Here is a 20,485-nt window from a genome sequence, read left to right as displayed (position 1 = left end):
TGACAGTATGGGTTGAGATCAGGGGAGGCTGATGGAGGTAGAAATCGGAAACAACCATGTCACAATTTAACACCATCGACTACAAGACTCTAGATAAAATCATGTCACGTCTTAAACCATCCACCTGTGCTCTTGATGTCCTGCCAACAAGCTTTTTAAAAAACATATTTAGCTGCATGACAGGTGAACTAATACAAATAATCAACACTTCCCTTTCATCAGGAATCTTCCCTGAAGCCCTGAAAACTGCAATTATCAAGCCTTTACAAAAAAGGAACGGCCTAGACCCATTTGTACTAAACAACTACGGACCCATATCAAACCTTTCCTGTACAGGAACAATTATTTAAATGGTTGCCCACAAACAAGTTAGCAATTATTTGACCCTAAATGATCTCTTCGATGACTTTCAATCAGGCTTTCGCCCCCTACATAGCACTGAAACGGCCCTTATTAAGGATCTTCCTGACATTCGTGTAAACACAGACTCCGGATAAATCTCAGTTTTGGTACACTATATGGAGAAAAGTATGTGGACACAATTAACGTCTGGGGCTGTTTTCATGGTTTGAACTAGGCCCCTTAGTTCCAGTGAAGGGAGGTCTTAATGCTACAGCATACAATGGATTCTAGAGAATGCCCCCATACACAAAGTGAGGTCCATAATGACATGGTTTGCCGAGTTTGGTCTGGGAGAACTTGACTGTCCAGCACAGAGCTCTGACCTCAACCCCCTCGAACACCTTTGGGATGAACCCTAACCCTAACCCTGCGAGCCAGTCCTTCTCACCCAACATCAGTGCCCGATCTCATTAATGCTCTTGTGGCTGAATGGGAGCAAATCCCTGCAACCATATTTTAAAATCTAGTAGAAAGTCTTCCCAGAAGAGTGGAAGCTGTTATAGCAGCAAAGGGACCAACTCCATATTAATGCCCATGGTTTTGGAATGAAAAGTTCAACAAGCACATATGGGTGTGATGTTCAGGTGTCCCAATACTTTTGTCCATATAGTGTAATAGGGTCAATGACGTGACGCCTACTTTTTCTGTCCAACTGAATTTTTTACCTTAAAAAAAACATAAAAATACATAAAAAGATAACATGTATGTCTAATACCTTCCCCATATACATAACCACTCTAACTTCTCCAAACATTTTAGTTATTGGTCATTTTTCTGCTATCTGAAGTGTCAAAACATCATGTGGGGTGACCGTCCAGCCTTGACTTCTATTTAGACAACCGGTTTAAAATCACTTTAAATCTATTTGAATATATCCCTTGCTCTATTTGGCATAATTTCAAACATGTTTTACATTAATTGACAAAATTATTAAGCATTTGCACTTATATTTCCATCATAAAATACAAACGAATGTTGTCCGAATATGTTAATTTGATGAAATATCATCTCGGGCGACCATCAAGAAAACACAATTGTGGGACTTTTATTTTGAAACCACCTCAAGGACAGATGCTGCATCCGCCAGCCACATGTGAGGGACCCAGAGAAACAACTGGCATGTTAGTAAGTTTCTCTCATATTTGCAAATAAATCTCTTTTTTAACTGCTGTCATGTACTTGCCACTTTTGGATATCATGTGGGACGACCCCCACAAAACTGTGAATAATAAGTTTTATCTGCAAATCTATATTTTGATGATAAATTTGATAGTGACATGTGGTAAGAAGTAGCTAGTTTGGTTTCTGTAGCTAACTGTTAGCCTGTAATATTTGACTGAACTTGAAAACATCATCTGGGGTGACCTAGTATCATGTGGGGCGACCACTGCTGAGTGTCTTACATGATAGATATACGTCCTGTATTTGTAGTTTCTGTATATTTATATTTTATTAATGATTTATATACATACAGTTCTTTGTTTTAGCATAACTCTTTGTATACTTTAACACATATTTGTCTAAATTTCAGTCATTTTCCATTCCTATTTAGGAATTAACGTTTCTTTTTTATTACTGTGCATCTTATGAAAGAAATGTAAAAATTGTATAGCATGACATTCCATTTAGGTAATTGTAGATGTATTAGTTATGTTTAACTAGTTTAACCTATTTTCTAGATGGCACCACAAACAAGCAAACAGAAGACTGCTCGATACAGGCAGCGGGTCAACGCAGACCCTGCAGCAAGAGCCGACTATCTTGCCAGGAAAAAGGAAAGGTAAAAAACTATAGGTAACATGCAGTAGGCTATATCTTTCTCTGGTGTATTTGAAACTGTCATGTTAGTAGGATTATGAATGACCTTTTCTGTAATATCTTGAACTTAAGTTTGTATGTAATTTAGGCCACCAGAATGCTTCTCGCGTCTCGAAGCTGACTTGCCAAGACTGGGTAAAGTTCAGAAATGCCTGGGGGCTCATTTATAAACATTTACTTGAACGTCATCTTTAACTTGCACGTAAGCACATTTTTCTAAATGGACGTAAGCATTATTTATAAAACGGGCTGTGCTTGTTTAAAATTGCGTACGTCTGTCGTACGTACTTCCGTCTATAAATAACAAATATACTTGAAATTGAACGCAGGTGAATGAGCTTTGTATTTACGCCCTGTGATAGCGGCTCAATTATAGAGGCTGAATTAAGCCAAGTGCTATAAATAGGCTTGATTGAGGTGTTGAGCAGCACCTTTGACGAGTTCACACGATGGTAGACAAACAAAAGAAGAGAAACTTTACTGAGGAGGAGATCGACTGTCTTATCAGAAATAGACGCGCGGTCGCAAACGCACGCCCCCGAATTCCCCTGATCACATCAGGCAGGATGCGGCTGAAGGAGGGCTGGCAGTCGGGTCACTGCCTTTATCACGCCTCAATTTAGAATGATTACACCATACAATAGCCTAATGGCATATAAAGGAAGACTGAAATACAATCATGAACATCAGTTCCCTTTAAATCTTGAATTAAACTAATTTTCTCGGCTGATAACAACATTGTTAGTTTTATTACGAGCCACTTTCACTTCGCATGAATTACAGTTAAGTAGGCATTAACGTGTTCGAGTGCGGCGCACATGCCTGTAATAACTTTGCATAACTAGTAGGTAATGTGCGTACGTCAAGTCAAGACCTGACGTAGAGCTACGATCGTTTCCACTGTCAAATTGACTCACGTTGACATTTTATGATTCACTATTTTGACATGGTTTTCTACGTACGCCAAGGGTAAGATCACATTTTATCCATATTCTATAAATGAGGCCCCTGGTGTTAAAGAAATGCCTGCAGTTTACCATGAGTCTGGTCACAATGATTAGATGGTCATTGGTCACAATGCAATGAGTAAGGAAAATGAAATGGCAATAAAATGGGGAAATAAAGGAACGAAAAGAAAATGGAAGTGACAAATGAGAATGAAATGACAATAGCAAAGACAATGAAATTACAGTAACAATGAAATGGAAATAGCCTACCATAGTTTGTTACATGCTGATGTTCCTAAACATCGTTTTAATGTAACAAATGATCCACTGCTCCAACCAGCCTGTGTTGTAAGTCATATACAGGGAACTGATACAACTGTGTTGTAGGTGTTTAGTGTTGATTTCATCCATGCAACTAGGTTGGTGTTTATTGTTTATTGACTCTATAGAACTGTGTTGGTGTTTAGTTTTTATTCCATATACAACTGTTTACTTTTTATTGAAATTGTTGATCCCTGTGCAATGTGACTACCAGGGTCCACAAAAGTGATGCTACTTAACCCTCCTTCTCTCACTCATAGATTGACAAAACCAAAGATGAGATGACAAGGACGTGAAAATTTACATTTGTGAAATATTTGTTCTTGAAGAAGTTCCTGAAGCATATAATGTGCATTGCACTTTAACTTTTTAAATGTTTAATGTTTTTAACATTTGTGATATTTGATTGTTCCTGACGAAACTTGTAACCTACGCGTTTTACGTTGTACATTTTTTTAGTTCTGTGATATTTGAATTGAATTGAATTTAAGAATATTTTTGACTTGACCACTTGAAAAGATTGTAATAAAAACGTTGTTCCGTTTTCTTTAGTCTGAACTGTATTGTGTACATTTTAAATAGACTTTTAACTACCTGCGGTTTTCTCATCATTTGGGGCGACCATCTGTCATGTGGGGTAACCAACTATTGGCAATTACTGTACTAAATTCTAAATAGAATATCCATCAGTTTTGGCTCAAATATTAATCAATTGTATACTATGCTTAAGTGGATATTATCTGTACACATTTTAAATCAGTTTTATGGGTTTTAGAACAAAAATGGGTATTGTAACTGCATTACGAGGGAGACACTGCCATTATAGAATAAACTTGTGAAGTCATGGTTTACAAAAAATGAAAGGGCACACAAGCCTGTCTTTCTTAAACAGTTTATTTAATTACTGATACTTGTTAAAATATTAGAAATGTTAAGGAAATATATTAATTTTTAGATAAATTACGGTCGCCCCAAACGACTTTTTTTAAGGGCGTGTCCTATTAATTCAACTTTAAAAACACTAAAATCTCTTAATTTGGGGTTTTTGCATAAATGCATGTGTACACTACATTCCAAATGTTTGAATAATGGCCAAATATATTGTTATTGATAGTATTTGAAAATTGGCCCATTCAAAAGTCTTATCCGTCAATGACCCAATACTAGATTTTAGCACTGCCTTTGACACCTATGACAGACCACGACATTCTAATAGATAGACCTGGGTAAAAATAGATCAGATCAGATCTTCTCCCACCATATATTCCAGCAAGGCCCCTAAGGTCAGCTGAGACTAATCAGCTAATCATTCCAAGAGTGAAAACAAAACACAGTAAAGCAACATTCAGTCACACCGCATGCTCCTGGAACAAACTCCCTGAAGAAATCAAACAGGCCCAAACCCTAAAAACAGTCATGTTCTGCAGCAGGTATGATTGAACACTAACACTCTATCTATCAAATGAGGCCGTGCATCACAATGAGTCCGTTCTCCGATTTCTACCTCCTTTAGCCTCCCCTGGTAGAGATTAGGTGGGTGGAGGAGGATTTGAGGGGAAGGGAGAAGGATACAGAGTGATGGTCTGAAACAGAGGAGGGGTAACAGGGGTTAGAAGTGGAACAGCACCCTGTGAAGACAAGATAGTGTCATTTAGTTTTTATATGTATTTGTTCTGTGATTTATCCTTGTTTTTCATTGTGTTTATCAATGTTCATATATTGCTAGTTTCCCCATAGCAACAATCAGATGTATGTTTATTTGGTGATTCACCCAACATGCAGAGTATATAACATATCTACAGTGGTGTGCAAACATGTGGGCACCCCTAGTCAAAATACAGGGAGTTACTTCAGAATATATAGTTCAACCCTGGAATTATATTCACCTGACTCATTGAAGACCTAACGAGTAAATCACCTTGGTCTGGGCCTTAGTAATCATCTTCTCAAAAGGTAACAAAGAATAATCCAAAAGGGTTCCCAAACTTTTGCACAGGGCCCTGTGTTACCTTTTTTTTATCATTTAAAAACTCTGAAAAATGAAAATAAAAAGAAACCTTGCTTTAAAATGTGCAAAAAGGTGTCATGTTTAACTTTTTAAGCATTTCGTGTTCAGGTTTGCTTTCAATCACTTTGGAGATTAATTGTAACAGACATTTAAACCAGAGGTGCCCAAATGTTTACACCCCACTGTAGTTCGTACACAATAGCCTAGAGTCGCTTGCATATCAGTTTAACCCAAACATACTTGCAAGAACCCCTAGCCATAGAACTCTAATAGGAGAAAAAACCCTTCAAAGGTTAAAACAGGAGAGAACTAGAAGAAATCCAAAAGAGTGAAACTTCTCTGGCTGGGTGTCCCTGAGGATAGCAAGCAGTGTGCTGTCCTCAGGGAAGAAGCTGAGAAGGACATCCATCAGAGGTTCTCAACCCTCTCCTCTGGGACCCCCAGCCGCTCCACATGTTTGATCTGTTCCACCACCAGCACACCTGATTCAACTGATCAAGTATAAAGCAATTATGGTTTGTACTTGATCAGTTGAATCAGGTGTGCTGGTGGTGGAACAGATCAAACACGTGGAGCGACTGGGGGTCCCAGAGGAGAGGGTTGAGAACCACTGAAGGAGGTAATCACCTACCTGGGGGCAGATAGATCACATGGACACTGGAAAAGTAACAGAAACAGCGTGGAAACTAGATGACCATATCAACAGCTGTCATAGAGAAAGAACACGAAATGTCTACTTATATGAGATGAGGAGGGAGCTGCTACTACTACTAGTAGATCTAAACACATTGCATAATGCACTCAAATGGTGGTAAAGTGCCACAGACAAACATAGCCGGCATGTTGAAATCCTTGTCATGGTACAAGACTATGTCGAATACAGTAAGTATGCCTATCTATCATGATATCTGCGTGTGCACAGAAGCAAATGTCGCATTGATCGTGTACATGTCTTTGTGTGTTTCACAGATCAGCACACTGGCGCCAGAGTGACAGGCGGATTCCTTTTCATAGAGAAACACAAATACGCATCGCGATCCAGGAAGCAACAACTGGGAAGATGGATAATCTCCCAGCCAACCGGAGGGCTCGAAAACACTCTAATCCCCGCCTTTATTCAAAATCTCACCAATGGCGTCCCGGGAAGGACACTTCCACTTCCGCAAGAAAGCAGGACATGTTTCATTGTACAAGCTGTTCTGAACTGAAAAAGAGTGCCGCGATTGTTGGAAGGTGGTTAGAAGTCTATGAAACACAGAAATACGAAATAGGTGATTAGTGATTTCTAGTTCAAACAAAGTTGTTTTTATCGGTGAAAGACGGTCGTTTTCGGTCAGGTTTCGTTTGTTCGTTGGATAAATGTTACCCGATCGGAGACCCGTCTACGAATCGTTGAAAAGTAAACGATCGCGTTTTGTTGTACAAAGCGACAGAAACAGAAACGTTGTGGAGGAATTTGTTCGCTACTAGCGAAGAAGAAGAAGCCAGAACTCTCTTTTTACCAGAAGAAGAAGAAGAACTAGCCACCTTGCGGTCCTCCTCCCGGCATCCTTACATTACAACACAGCCACGTAAAGAAGTAGAGATCCCATCAAACATCGCCTGTGTTGAGGTAATTTGACTTGCTGCATTGGTCTGGGTGGTTGAATTTGAGAAAACACACGGTTGGTTTCTGCTACTACTGCCGAAACTAATCCTTTTAAAAAAGGGTCATAGTTGAGGAACAAGGGGGAAGGAATTCTTCTTCTTTTCTTTTTACAAGAGGCTTCAGAAGCCTACACCTTTCTTTTTGGTCCCTTTAAATATATGTATTGTGAATTGTATAAGGGACCAAAATACTGACCAACATTCTCAATCAATCTCCCAATCAAGACCCCCAGAGACAGAGAGACCACCACCATCACAGTCATCAGGATGAACGGGTTCAGCACGGAGGAGGACACCCCGGGCCCCCCGGCCCTGGCGCCGTGCTACGGGCAGAGCTGCTGCCTGATCGAGGGGGGGGAGCGCTGCGGCCGGCCGGCGGGGAACGCCTCGTTCAGCAAGAGGATCCAGAAGAGCATCTCCCAGAAGAAACTCAAGCTGGACATCGACAAGAGCGTAAGTCTGCAAGTCTGCAATGCAAACACGATCATGTGTAGTGTGCTGGGTTAGCTATACCTAACAACTGAATGAATGCATTGTTGGACGAGCCATCGACAGTTTTTTTGCTCTGAGTAGCTGCCTGCAGCCCCACTATGTCTGTGCCAAAGCTTTTGTTCTGCACCCTGGCTTGGTTGCCAAGTTGAGACAGTAGCTATAATTATCACGAATGGAGGGAGGGGGGGTTATAATAATACACGCGTTAGCTGCTTTTACAACCATAGATAGAGCTACTGAAGTGAGCGGTGTCACTATCAGGTTGTGTAGCCCTGAATGCAATAGCCCTTTTCATAAACCTTTCTCTCTTTCTTTTGAATGCTTATGTCCATAGCAGAGCCTCGAGATCCAACTACAATCTACTCAAATGATAACTTTCAAACATTCCATTTTCTGGAGATTAAGTGGTTAAATGCAACCAGTATTCTTTGACGGCAAACGTTAGACTAGCACCGAGCAATCTTTTACTCGTGTCACTCTCGAGTCAGGACAGTGTTCTCTGCCTCCTTCATGATACTGTTACGCTTTGTAATGATCGAAAATGGTGGACTTCACTTCTCTCTGCTGGCTATATAGTTATGGTTGGGGTTTGGGTTCGCTGGGACAGCCCAGAAGGGTCTCTCTCCCCCTCTCACACACACACACACACACACACACACACACACACACACACACACACACACACACACACACACACACACACACACACACACCAGCCAGTTCCTATCGTGTCGCTGGCTGCTGCTCTCTCTCTCACTGCGCAGTGATCCGCTACTGTTGTTTCCACCTCTCCTAAAATGGCTACAGTGTTGCTAAGGAAGCTCTGGTGTCTCTGTCCGGTGAGAGTGACCCACAAGTATCAGGAAGTAGGGCTACTATAGTCGACGGACTAACCGTCTTTATACCCCAACAAGTTTGCTGTAAGAAGTTAGAAGCGTTAAGTTATATGTTGTTTGCTGGGCGGGACCTCGAGAAACTTCAGCAGCAGCGCTACAAAGTTGGATGTTTGCCAGCGAACTAACACGTGATCAGTCCACGTGTTGGGAGCGTGGCTGGCTTACCCCCCTCCTTCTCCTCCAATCCTTCATAGGATGGAGCGTCCCAAGCAGCCAAATTGTGTCCATTTCTGCATTCTTGCCTTTGCAAAACTGGTTACATTTAACCTTCCTCTTCTGTTTGTTTCATTTTCCAACTTTGCTACTTTCGGTCAAAATGTACCGGTGTGTTTTGCCCAGTGATATCTCTGGAACCCCTTATCCAATTTTGATGGTTGACATCTCATTTGAACAGTCAAAGCAAGTAGAATCAAGGGGTGGCAGACAGAATGACACCAGGGGTTAATTTCATATTATAATTTTGCAGCAAGTTCAAAGATAGTGTTTACTGTACATTACTGTATATTATAAAAATGCCTGCCATGTAGGCTGTGTGTGCTGGAGATGGAAATTATTTAGTTAGTGTTGTAGCTGAGATTCTTCCCGTTCCAGTGTTGTATGGGATGTATTGATTTATTTTTTTATTTTATTTTTTATTACCCATTCATTTCCTATGGCGGTCAATTCTGACCGGAAACATCATAGGTGTGACACGGTTCAATAAATCCCCCAAAATGCAATGCAATCAAGTGTATATTATGCTCAGGGGCCTAGGGTGGAGGATAACATAAGGTCTTGAGGCAATGGGATGAAAAACACAATATTTATGATTACAAACAAAGTCATTCAACAGAAGAGGAAGGTTAACCACTTAATCTCCAGAAAATTGAAAGTTATCATTTGAGTAGATGTAGTTGGATCTCGAGGCTCTGCTATGGACATAAGCATTCAAAAGCATTCAAAAGAAAGAGAGAAAGGTTTATGAAAAGGCTATTGCATTCAGGGCTACACAACCTGATGGTGACACCGCTCACTTCAGTGGCTCTATTCTCATGTTGCTTTCCCCCAGAATCCTGTTGGTTGGTATTCAGAAAGGGTCAGTCACAGTGAGCATACGTACATCGGTACATCCCAACGGCAGTGGCTGTACCAAGTCAATGTCAGCGCTGGCTGAACGCCAAAGGCATGGCTAGTTTAGTGTTTCAAATGTCAAGTTTATTGTTACGTCCCAATACAAGTATAAGAGAGTAACATTCTTAGGCTTCAGTTCCTCGACTTGGCAGCAACAAGAGAAATAAAGTGGCAGTTGTTATAATATATATCTGCACTTATATAGCGCAATATATAGTGCAATTTGGGGTTCAGTGTCTTTCCCAAGGACACGTTGACACGTGGCCAGCCGGGGATGGAACTGCCGAACCGCAGACCATGCGATCATTAGACACCAGCTCTACCTCCTGAGCCACAGCCACCCCTATATATATATGTGGGTGTGTGTATATATATATATATATATATATATATATATGTGGGTGTGTGTATATATATGTGTGGGTGTGTGTATATATGTATAAGGCAAGATAAATATAGTGTTGAGAGCCATAAGAGACAAGTGTTTAAGGGTTAGTGTGGGTTAGGGTGAGGTTCTGTGTTCTGACTGTTACCTCTCTCACCGCAGGTCCGCCACCTCTACATCTGCGACTTCCACAAGAACTTCATCCAGAGCGTCCGCAACAAGAGGAAGAGGAAGACCAGCGACGATGGAGGAGAGTCTCCGGACCACGATGCGGAAGTGCCGGAGGTGAGGAGGGGGGGGACGTCTGGGGGGGAACAGAGGCCATTGTGCTCACCCTGGTCATGTGTCTAGGGGGGTAGTGGTGGCCTAGTGGTGTTCAGAAGGTTGTGCGTTCAAACACCACCTACAAGTGTGCCCATGGCTATGGCACTTAGCCCTAAGTTACTCCAGGGAGACTGTCCCTATAATCTCTAATTGCAAGTGGCTTTGGATAAAAATAATTTTAAAAAAGGGTTGAAATGTAAACAAAAACACGCCTGAGGCCTGACTCTGACTCAGGCTGTGGGAAAGCCTTCACGGAGGACAGGGAGAGACAGTCACATGACGCAGGAGATACAATGGCCTTTTGTGAACGATCGTCTGCCAGTCTTCTCAGTGAAACGTGAAGTTTGATGATACACGTTTGTGCCTGTTAGTTCCTAGTGGATAATGCACACTTTCTCTGTCTCTCGTGGTGTTTTTTATTGTGGTGCTTTCTCGTTGGTGTGTTGGTGTATTTTCTCATGGTGTGCTGTTGCTGTTGTTGTTGATGTCTCATGGTGTGTTGATGTGATGTCTAATGGTGTGTTGTTGTGTTTCCAGGTGGACCTGTTCCAGCTACAGGTGAACACACTGAGACGCTACAAGAGGCACTACAAGCTCCAGACCAGACCCGGCCTCAACAAGGCCCAGCTGGCTGAGGTAATCATCTATCACACACACACACTCACTGGACACTTTATTAGGAACACTATACTAATACTGGGTAGGGCCTCCCTTTGCTCTCAAAACAGCCTCAATTCCTTCGTGGCATTGATTCCACAAGATGTTGGAAACATTGCTTTGAGATCCTGGTCCACGATGACATGATTGCATCACGCAATTCCTGCAGATTTTTCAGGTGCACTTTCGAGATGCGAGTCTCCCGTTCTACCACATCCCAAATGTGTTCTATTGGATTCAGATCACAGGGCTCGACATTAAGGCTTGTCCCGGACACGTACATTTTATGTTTTGAGAAGTGGACTTCCTCCTGCACGTGTCCGACGGACAAGTCAAAACAAAGAGATAAATAAATCAATATGTAATATTATGTATTAATATCCGCAAAAACGTAATTCCTCCTTCAGTTGTCCGATCGTAAAAAAAGTAATAAATGTTTTAACCAGCTATGCCGTACCTCATTCTCGCTGCCTTTGAGGCGCGGCGTAGCCTGTATCAGAAATTCTAACTCTATTGCGTGCGTGTGATCGTTATTAACTCCACTGCCCGCAAAAGTGCCAACCCTCTTGACCGCAAAGTTGGCTTGTGGAATTCCGCAGTGAAAGAAACCGATACAAGCCAGCAAGCACAATGTTCCATCAAGCACCTAAAGCTGGCCAGGTGCCAGGAAAAGCTGGAAACACAAAATGTCATCGGACAAAACACTATTGCCGGTGTTCTACCAATGTCTGCTGCCATGTCAATGTAGCTGCCTTGTCAATGTATTCTGCCATGTCAATTTAGCTGACATGTCAATTTAGCTGACATGTCAATGTTGATGCCATGTCAATGTAGCTGCCTTGTCAATGTATGCTGCCTTGTCAATGTATGCTGCCTTGTCAATGTAGCTGCCTTGTCAATGTATGCTGCCTTGTCAATGTATGCTGCCTTGTCAATGTATGCTGCCTTGTCAATGTAGCTGCCTTGTCAATGTATGCTGCCTTGTCAATGTATTCTGCCATGTCAATGTATGCTGCCTTGTCAATGTCTGCTGCCTTGTCAATGTCTGCTGCCTTGTCAATGTCTGCTGCCATGTCAATGTCTGCTGCCTTGTCAATGTCTGCTGCCTTGTCAATGTCTGCTGCCTTGTCAATGTAGCTGCCTTGTCAATGTAGCTGCCTTGTCAATGTATGCTGCCTGTCAATGTCGCTGCCTTGTCAATGTATGCTGCCTTGTCAATGTATGCTGCCGTGTCAATGTATGCTGCCGTGTCAATGTAGCTGCCTTGTCAATGTATGCTGCCTTGTCAATGTATGCTGCCGTGTCAATGTTGATGCCATGTCAATGTATGCTGCCTTGTCAATGTAGCTGCCTTGTCAATGTCTGCTGCCTTGTCAATGTCTGCTGCCTTGTCAATGTTGCTGCCTTGTCAATGTAGCTGCCATGTCAATGTATGCTGCCTTGTCAATGTAGCTGCCTTGTCAATGTAGCTGCCTTGTCAATGTATTCTGCCGTGTCAATGTAGCTGCCGTGTCAATGTAGCTGCCTTGTCAATGTATGCTGCCTTGTCAATGTATGCTGCCTTGTCAATGTAGCTGCCTTGTCAATGTAGCTGCCTTGTCAATGTCTGCTGCCTTGTCAATGTAGCTGCCTTGTCAATGTATTCTGCCTTGTCAATGTAGCTGCCTTGTCAATGTATGCTGCCTTGTCAAACAATCTATGTCTGCTGAGTAGGGGAGCACGGGGTATGTTGTCACACGCTGTCTTTTACTGGGAACAATACATCACAATTAGGGATGTCCCGATCCGATACTGAGATCGGATATCGACCCGATATTGGTCCTGAATGCTGGATCGGAGATCGGACCAGAAAAAAAAAAGGCTCCGATCCGATCCTACTGTCATCCGCAGTCAAACTTATGTGTATAAGCGATGAGAGAATAAAAACAGTGAACAGAAACACGTGTCGCAGAAATCCTTCACGCAAGTCCTATATGCGCTTAAAATGCGCATAGCGCTTCACGCGAGTCCTATATGCGCTTAAAATGCGCATAGCGCTGCGCTGTGTGCTTCCGGTTTCATTACAAAGAGGTTAACCCTATGTGCCTGACGTCTAACAACATTCAAATTACTCTAACTTCATATTTTTTCGGATTTCAATGTATGACACATCATTTGAAAGCTTATGATCCGTAGTTCCAATCCACAACACGTCGCATTTGTTGCTTTAATAAAGGCTGGCAGTCTTTAATTTAACTGTTGTTGGTGTGGACTATATACTGGGGAGGTATTTGAATGAATGAATGAATGAATGGTCTTTATTGTCATTGCTACAGTACAGGTACCAAACAACGAAATTTAGGAGGGGTGGCTCCCCTGGTGTTAGAAAAAAAAAAAAAAAAAAAAATTATATTCAGGGGTCAAAAAATGTATACAAATATCGGATCGGGATCGGTATCGCCGATACCCGAAGCCCAGGTATCGGTATCGGTATCGGTAGTGAAAAAGTGGGATCGGGACATCCCTAATCACAATGGTATAAATGTCATACCAAATGAAAGAAGGAAGTCTTGGGGATATATTTTGTATTGATTATATCTTCATATATCTCCAAATTCAACTTCATTAAATAACAAAAAATTAAAACAACCATGCCTAGAGAATCTAGCAAATCATGCCTTTGAATCAAAACATTAATGCTGGCATGACCCCTTTACTTTAAACTTTGAAATCGAACGTTCTCTGGCGTGCACGTAGACCCACAGTAATTGGTGGAATTGTAATGTAATGTATTACTGGCCCAAAGTGTGCCAAGAAACCATTCCCCACACCAGCACACCACCTGAATGAATGTGAAGGTGTACATGTGTTCCTAATATAGTGTTCAGTGAGTGTATATCATATACAATGACAGGGTCCTCCCTAGGATTTATGTTTTTAACAGCGTGGCGCTGGGTTGCATTATCAAAACCCCACTCGCCTTTGTTCACGTCAAAATGCGCAAATAGAACACACCTGAAATGCCCAATTCACCGAGCAACATCATAACGCTTTCGCTTTTGTTTCGAACAACGGTGTCATTGACGATGAAACTTAGTTACTCTGTCATACATAAGTATATCGTTTAATTTGCGTTGAAATGTTTACATACACATCTTCCGTTCCTGGGGGGGGGGGGGGGGGGGGGCTGTAGATACAGGCCTGATATGATTAGGGATGGGACGATTATCGTGTTTATCGTTAATCGCGATAAAAACACCCGCGATAACTTTATCGTGGAGAATTTTAATTAGTTGAATAATCGTCATAATCGTTTTTTTTTTTTTTTTTTTTTTTTTTTTATAATCAATTTAATCTAAGAACGGAGACCAAATCTTATAGAATGTCTTTATCTTACACTTAGACCTATGTCAGATATTCCATAGGAATCATATCAAAAATTACCTTGTGCCATCCAGCTATTGTAGGCGGTTTGCAGTCTATCCATTTCAGCAATATATTTTTCCTTGCACAAAAAGTGAGGATACACAGAAGTCTTTTGGAATGCATACTTTTAAGTTGTTTGTCTGGCAACCCAAACAATAGACACATGGGGTCCTTATCCAATGTAACATCTATAATTAGATTAATTTTATCCACTATACCTTTCCAGTAATCATCTATATATCTACAAGTCCAAACACAATGAACAAAGCTCCCAACCTCGGTAATACACTTTGTACACATTTCCGATTTGTTATGATCCATTTTATGTCTAAGTTGGGGAGTAATCTGCAAACGTTGTAGTAGTCTAAATTGCGTTTCCTTCGTCCTATTACAGATTGAGATGTCGTTTGCCGATTGCCATATTAGTGACCAAGTTGCTTCATCAGTATTAATGTTCAGGTCATTATTCCAGTCTTTGGGCGTAAATGCAGGTTTGCCTTTATCATATTTCGAAAGTGCTCTATACCCAAGCCCCAGAATGCCTCTCGTCTTTCCAGCAGAGACTATCTCCTCCAGCGGAGAGGGTTGGTGACAGAGGCCAGTGTCTTTTTGGCTATTTAAAAAACTTCGTATCTGAAGGTATCTGAAAAACTCATTTCGTGGTAGGTCATATTTCTTACATAATTGGTCAAATGAAAGTAGTATTTCCGTATCATATAAATGTCCGATAGTAACCATCCCTTTGCTGTCCCACCGCTTGAAACCCCTATCCGTGGCACCAGGGGAGAAGTCTATGTTGCCCCAAACTGGCGAGAGGGAGGATGTCATAATCGTATGTTATAAATAAATAGTAATATAATTGAGATTTCTCACATGAGCCGCGCGCGAATATCCTCACAGAAATTTGTCTCGCGCGATTGTTCAGCCTGCATGGGTAACGTGACTGTCAAGTCAGCCTTGTCAGTCAGTCACTAACGTATGCTAGCCTTCTCACTATGGCTGCATCGGCCCCGTGTCCATTGCCTCACCTTTCCAGGGTTGCACGCAGACTTCTATGCATACCTGCAACTAGTGTTCCTTCAGAGAGAGTGTTTAGTGCCAGTGGGCACATACTCACACCTCTCCGAGCACAGCTAAAGGCAGAAAAAGTGAACATGTTGACATTTTTGCACTTTAACCTATCTTGAAGCTTTCAAGTCTCTAAGCCACAAGGCTAGCACTCAGTTTGATGACAGAAAAGTGTCAGTGTTCAAGTTTTGTTTGACAGTATTTTTTTCCTTTATTTATGCAGTGATACCTTATAATTTATCATTACCTTATTTAAGATTTTATTAAAGATTTTTATTTTTGTCAAGATGTTTTTAAAATGATGTTAATGTTATTAACATGATTCAATAAAAATACAACAAAATCTAAGTTAAAGTGATTACAGTGTGTTTTATTGGCATTCAAAAAAAAAAGTTTTTTTTTTTTTTTTTTTTTTAAATTCTCGCGATAATATCGTGGATCGCGATTATTTTGCCCACGATAATCGTGACATGACATTTTCTAATCGTCCCACCCCTAGATATGATATGATATATGATATGATCTTGATCATGCACGGGTTGTAATAAATAAAATAAAAACCTTATTTAGTAAACAACGTATAGTTCAAGCCGCTACATTCAAAAGCCTCTCTTTTTAATTGTTGTCTTTGAGCGGATAGTTCCTATTATATAAATTCTCATCTAGATCTGTCTCCAACTATGCCGTGTTGGGTCCTTGAATTTGAGGGAATTGAGTCTTGAAAGTCCTTGAAAGGTGCTTGAATTTGATGTTTTAGAAGGTGTGGGAACCCTGGCGTGTGTGTGTGTGTGTGTTTGTAACTTGCTGAAACAGTCCTGCTCCACGTCTACTACTGTGGTGGCCAGTGGTGAGCTGGTGGTCAGAATAGTCAATGTAAGTGGATCAGCGCCAGACGGGAGAAAGCCTCTCAGATCTCCTTACTGGTCCGAACAAACCAGCTTAATCCCACCAGCTCCGGCCGGTCCTCAGCTTAGTGTCAACACACCCGAATAACAAACGGTCCATTGTTTGTTGGTCTCCAGCCTAGCACGCAGATCTTTAACTCAAACCCGGAACCCTAACGCATGATCAAGCGTCATTGCGTTCAATGCAATGCTGATAATCTGGTATCTTACGGTAAAAAAAAAAAACTAGAGGAACTACAGTAACCGTAGCAACGTGTCAAAGCCGCCCCACACACAAGAGTCCGTCAACTCTGACTCACACCAAGTCTGGTTAACGTCCCTTCTGTCTCCCTCTGTGGGATTTCATTAGGATAATTGTCCTGCGTCATTCCCCCCCCCCCCCCCCCCTCCGTAAGAGCGACCAGTATCCCCAGTTGAGGTGCCCCGGCCCGACCAGCAGCGTGCCCAGTCCCTCTCTCCTTCTCTCCTTCCAGTCCCTCTCTCCTTCCAGCCCAGTCCCTCTCTCCCTCTCTCCTTCTCTCCTTCCAGTCCCTCTCTCCCTCTCTCCTTCCAGCCCAGTCCCTCTCTCCTTCTCTCCTTCCAGTCCCTCTCTCCCTCTCTCCTTCCATCCCCTCTCTCCCTCTCTCCTTCCAGTCCCTCTCTCCTTCCAGTCCCTCTCTCCTTCTCTCCTTCCATTCCCTCTCTCCCTCTCTCCTTCCAGTCCCTCTCTCCTTCCAGCCCCTCTCTCCTTCTCTCCTTCCAGCCCCTCTCTCCTTCTCTCCTTCCAGTCCCTCTCTCCTTCCTTCTCTCCTTCCAGTCCCTCTCTCCCTCTCTCCTTCTCTCCTTCCAGCCCGGGCCCAGTTTTACTCATTTGCAGTGATGGATGTGGTGTGGCGGCCCAATTACCATGTAATTGGGTCATGGAGCGATTGTTGGGGAGGGTTTGTGAAACGGACAGGTGAACCCCATGTAAATCGTGCAGCTGGCTGGCTGGACTGAGTCCCCCTGTCCTTACAAATGCCCCTCTATGTCGAGGCTCCAGCAACCCCCCCCCCCCCGCCCTAGTGCACGGTGGTGGGAGATGGGGCGGGGGGGTGGAGGGGGGGTACAGGGTTGTGTTGGGGGGGGGGGCGGGGGGACGTAGGTTGTAGTTGAATGTTTCCCCAGGCTTTAGCGAGGTCCAGGCCCCTATTACTGCTGTCCTTACACGTCGTTAATAACCCGCAAGTCAACAGCTCCAGCCAATTACAGCGCTCCATGTGGCGTTCCAGCGAGCGGAGCTGTCAGCCCTCGGCGGAGCGGGGACTCTGGGACACTACAGAGGCGATGTTCGTTTCCTGTCACGCTTGTTAGGGCTCAATCAAACGGTGTCCCTCTTATGTTTGGGTCACTTTAGTCAGACGGAGTGTCAGGGAAAGTCGTTTGAATTAATTAACGTACAGAAAACACATTTCGGCTTCACCCCAGCGGTGGTCACCTCACCGGCTCTATTCACTTCACCTTGACACTCGACAATGACATTTTTTTCCCAGAACTTTCTCTCTTCACAACAGCGACTAACAAAGACACTCGACTAGAGAATAGTTTGAGATTCAGTTTTCCAGTTTGAGTCCCGTTTAGTCTTGATGTGTGGTAGGTAGGGTAACGTAATTGGTTGACAGATGTTGCTGTATTATATTATCCAATATTTTTTATTTTTGTTAATTAAGCGTCCTTGGGTTGGAGAAAGGCACTATATAAATCTAAGCTATTATTATTATTATTATTAATTTGTCAAAAATGGGGAGGAACGGGACTGGGCCTTCTCCTAAAAACCAGCCTGGTCAGACGGATCCTTGCGGTCTGTCTGAGAGAAGGTCCTGCTGTGTACTGTGTACTGTGTGCTGCTTTCAGCAGATTGTGGGGTTGTCTGGCTGTGCTGACTGATCACGTTATCCTCTCCTTCCTTGTTTGTTTTTCCAGACCGTGAGCCGTCACTTCCGGAACATTCCGGTGAACGAGAAGGAGACCCTGACCTACTTTATTTACATGGTGAAGAGCAGTAAGAGTCGGCTCGACCAGAAGTCAGACAGCAGCAAACAGCTGGACTAAAGTCCTCTCCTCCCTCCACTTCCCTCCACCAACCCCCCCCCCCGCCCTGCCCCCCTACTAGTCTCCCACCCCCACCCCCACCACCACAGACCCCCCCACCCACCCACCCAATAAGACTCAGACATAGACATTGACATGTGTGTTTGATAAAACCGAAAAAAGAGAGAGAGAGAGAGAGAGAAAAAGAAAAGGTGTTTCCGTCAGCCAAACGATGATTTAAGACTGTTCAGTTTCAGACTCTGCAGGGTAAACCCGCTGTAAGCTCTTATGTGAATATCCTGATATGTACAAAATACGCAGAGTATGAGGTTTCGACAACCTGGTAGAATGCTATGTATGATAACTGCCTTAACATGTTTGGTATTTTAGGTTTGTTTTTTTTCTTTTGTTTTTTCTTCTTCTTTTACGTTTGACTGTTAACAACTTCAGTGATGCCTGTGCCAAACCTGAGTGTGTAAGAGATGAGTGTGTAAGAGGGAAACGGACAGGGCGCGGTGGTGTGTTTCTGGAAGGAAAAGACTGGTCGCAAAGAGAGGCGTCGTACAAGTCAAGCTAGCAGCTAGCATAATACTAGCATTCATACTTCTTTCAGCTGTATGAAAGGAAATGCATGTCTAGAATGATGATGATGATGATGATGATGATGTTGTTGAATGATGTAGCATTTTTGCTCTCCCGATCTTTTTTTTTTTCTTTCATTCAGACTTCTCCTCCCCTGTTTTCCCCCTGTCGGTCCACTGACACTACTGACACACTACTGACACCGCAGGCTGTCGTGGTGTGGCTGTTTTATATTTGACTTTTACGTTTCCCAAATTTTCTACCTTTTTGTGAAAAAGTCCAGACCCTCGGTCCATCCTTGGTCGTCAGATCTTATGTGAAGTTGTGTTACGTATCTCACGGTCATTTTCATGGTTTCACCTTTTGAGACTAATTTTAAACATTGAAGTTATATTAGGGATGTAAAATAGCATTATTATTAATTAATTAATATGAATTAATAATTATTATTATTGTTATTAGTGAAAACATTAGCATTATTATAATTATAATTATTATTATTGATGCTGTTATTTCAGAAGAACGTTTTAGTTACTGCACTAACACAGGGAAGTCTCAAGTCCTAGTGAACCATTCGAACCGCCTAAATTGTGTTTTCCTATTTTTCCACGAGCGCCGTCTGTACTTTGCTCTCTGTGCTTTAGTGTTCACAACACGTCTGTTCTTTTTTGGAATGTAAGACCTGAGGAATCATGTCACCCTCAGTCGTTAAGTGACACCGGTCCTACTAACTCCTCCTTGCACAGTTTTGAAATGATGTGTGTGTCTCGTAAGCACACCAAACACAGGGACAACTGCACAGCTCGTTGGCCGAAAGAAGAGATGGAGTCCTGTAAAAAAGGAGAGAAAAAAGAAGACGACTCACTCTCACTTCCTCTGTCACAGTGAGGGGTTTCTGCTGTACGCTTGCTATTGGTCGGTGACTGTCAGTGGTGACTGACTTCACACCATGGTATGCCTTAGTATTGACTACAGAGGGAGGCTGGCGGAGGTAGAATTCGGAGGACGAGGCTCATTGTGATGCATGGAACGGAACGAGGAACTGTATCAAACGCCTCATTCAGTTCCGTGCGTCACAATGAGCCTCGTCCTCCGATTTCAACCGCCGCCAGCCTCCCCCGATTGACTTGTTATACCTTGTTTCCTCTCATAAACCGTATTTAATTAATCTGTAAGTTAAGTCTAACGTTTTCCATCTCATGCCATTAGTTTGCCACGTCAGGGTAGCCTTTACTGAAATATGAATGGCTTTTTTATTTTTGTTTTGCTTGTAGCTTTGTTAGTGCCATGTAGATTACCTTCTTTTTTTCCCCCTCCTATGTTATAACATATTGGCTGTGCTGCGTTAACCTAATTGTTGTAATAGATAACACATGTATTTAAATATGGCTGCTTATTGCTCTTAATAAACATATTGTACATAGGCAATGTATTGTCTTCATTTACAATGACGGGCAAATAAATGAACT

General features: G+C 42.5%; 1 protein-coding gene across 1 annotated transcript; it reads left to right on the top strand.

Annotated features, from left to right (window-relative positions):
• Nucleotides 1-6,710: 6,710 nt before the first annotated feature.
• sap30l (sap30-like) lies at nt 6,711-19,107 on the top strand. Its single transcript, XM_080549738.1, has 5 exons — nt 6,711-7,108; nt 7,369-7,596; nt 10,189-10,311; nt 10,888-10,986; nt 18,327-19,107. The coding sequence occupies exons 2-5, from the start codon at nt 7,411-7,413 to the stop codon at nt 18,453-18,455; spliced, it is 537 nt and encodes a 178-aa protein (XP_080405864.1). The 5' UTR covers nt 6,711-7,108; nt 7,369-7,410; the 3' UTR covers nt 18,456-19,107.
• The last annotated feature ends 1,378 nt before the right edge of the window (nt 19,108-20,485 follow it).

The sequence above is a fragment of the Nansenia antarctica genome (genome assembly GCF_963989245.1).
Source record: "Nansenia antarctica genome assembly, chromosome: 20".
In the NCBI taxonomy this organism is placed as follows: Eukaryota; Metazoa; Chordata; class Actinopteri; order Argentiniformes; family Microstomatidae; genus Nansenia; species Nansenia antarctica.
This window is presented reverse-complemented; position numbering and strand designations above follow the sequence as displayed.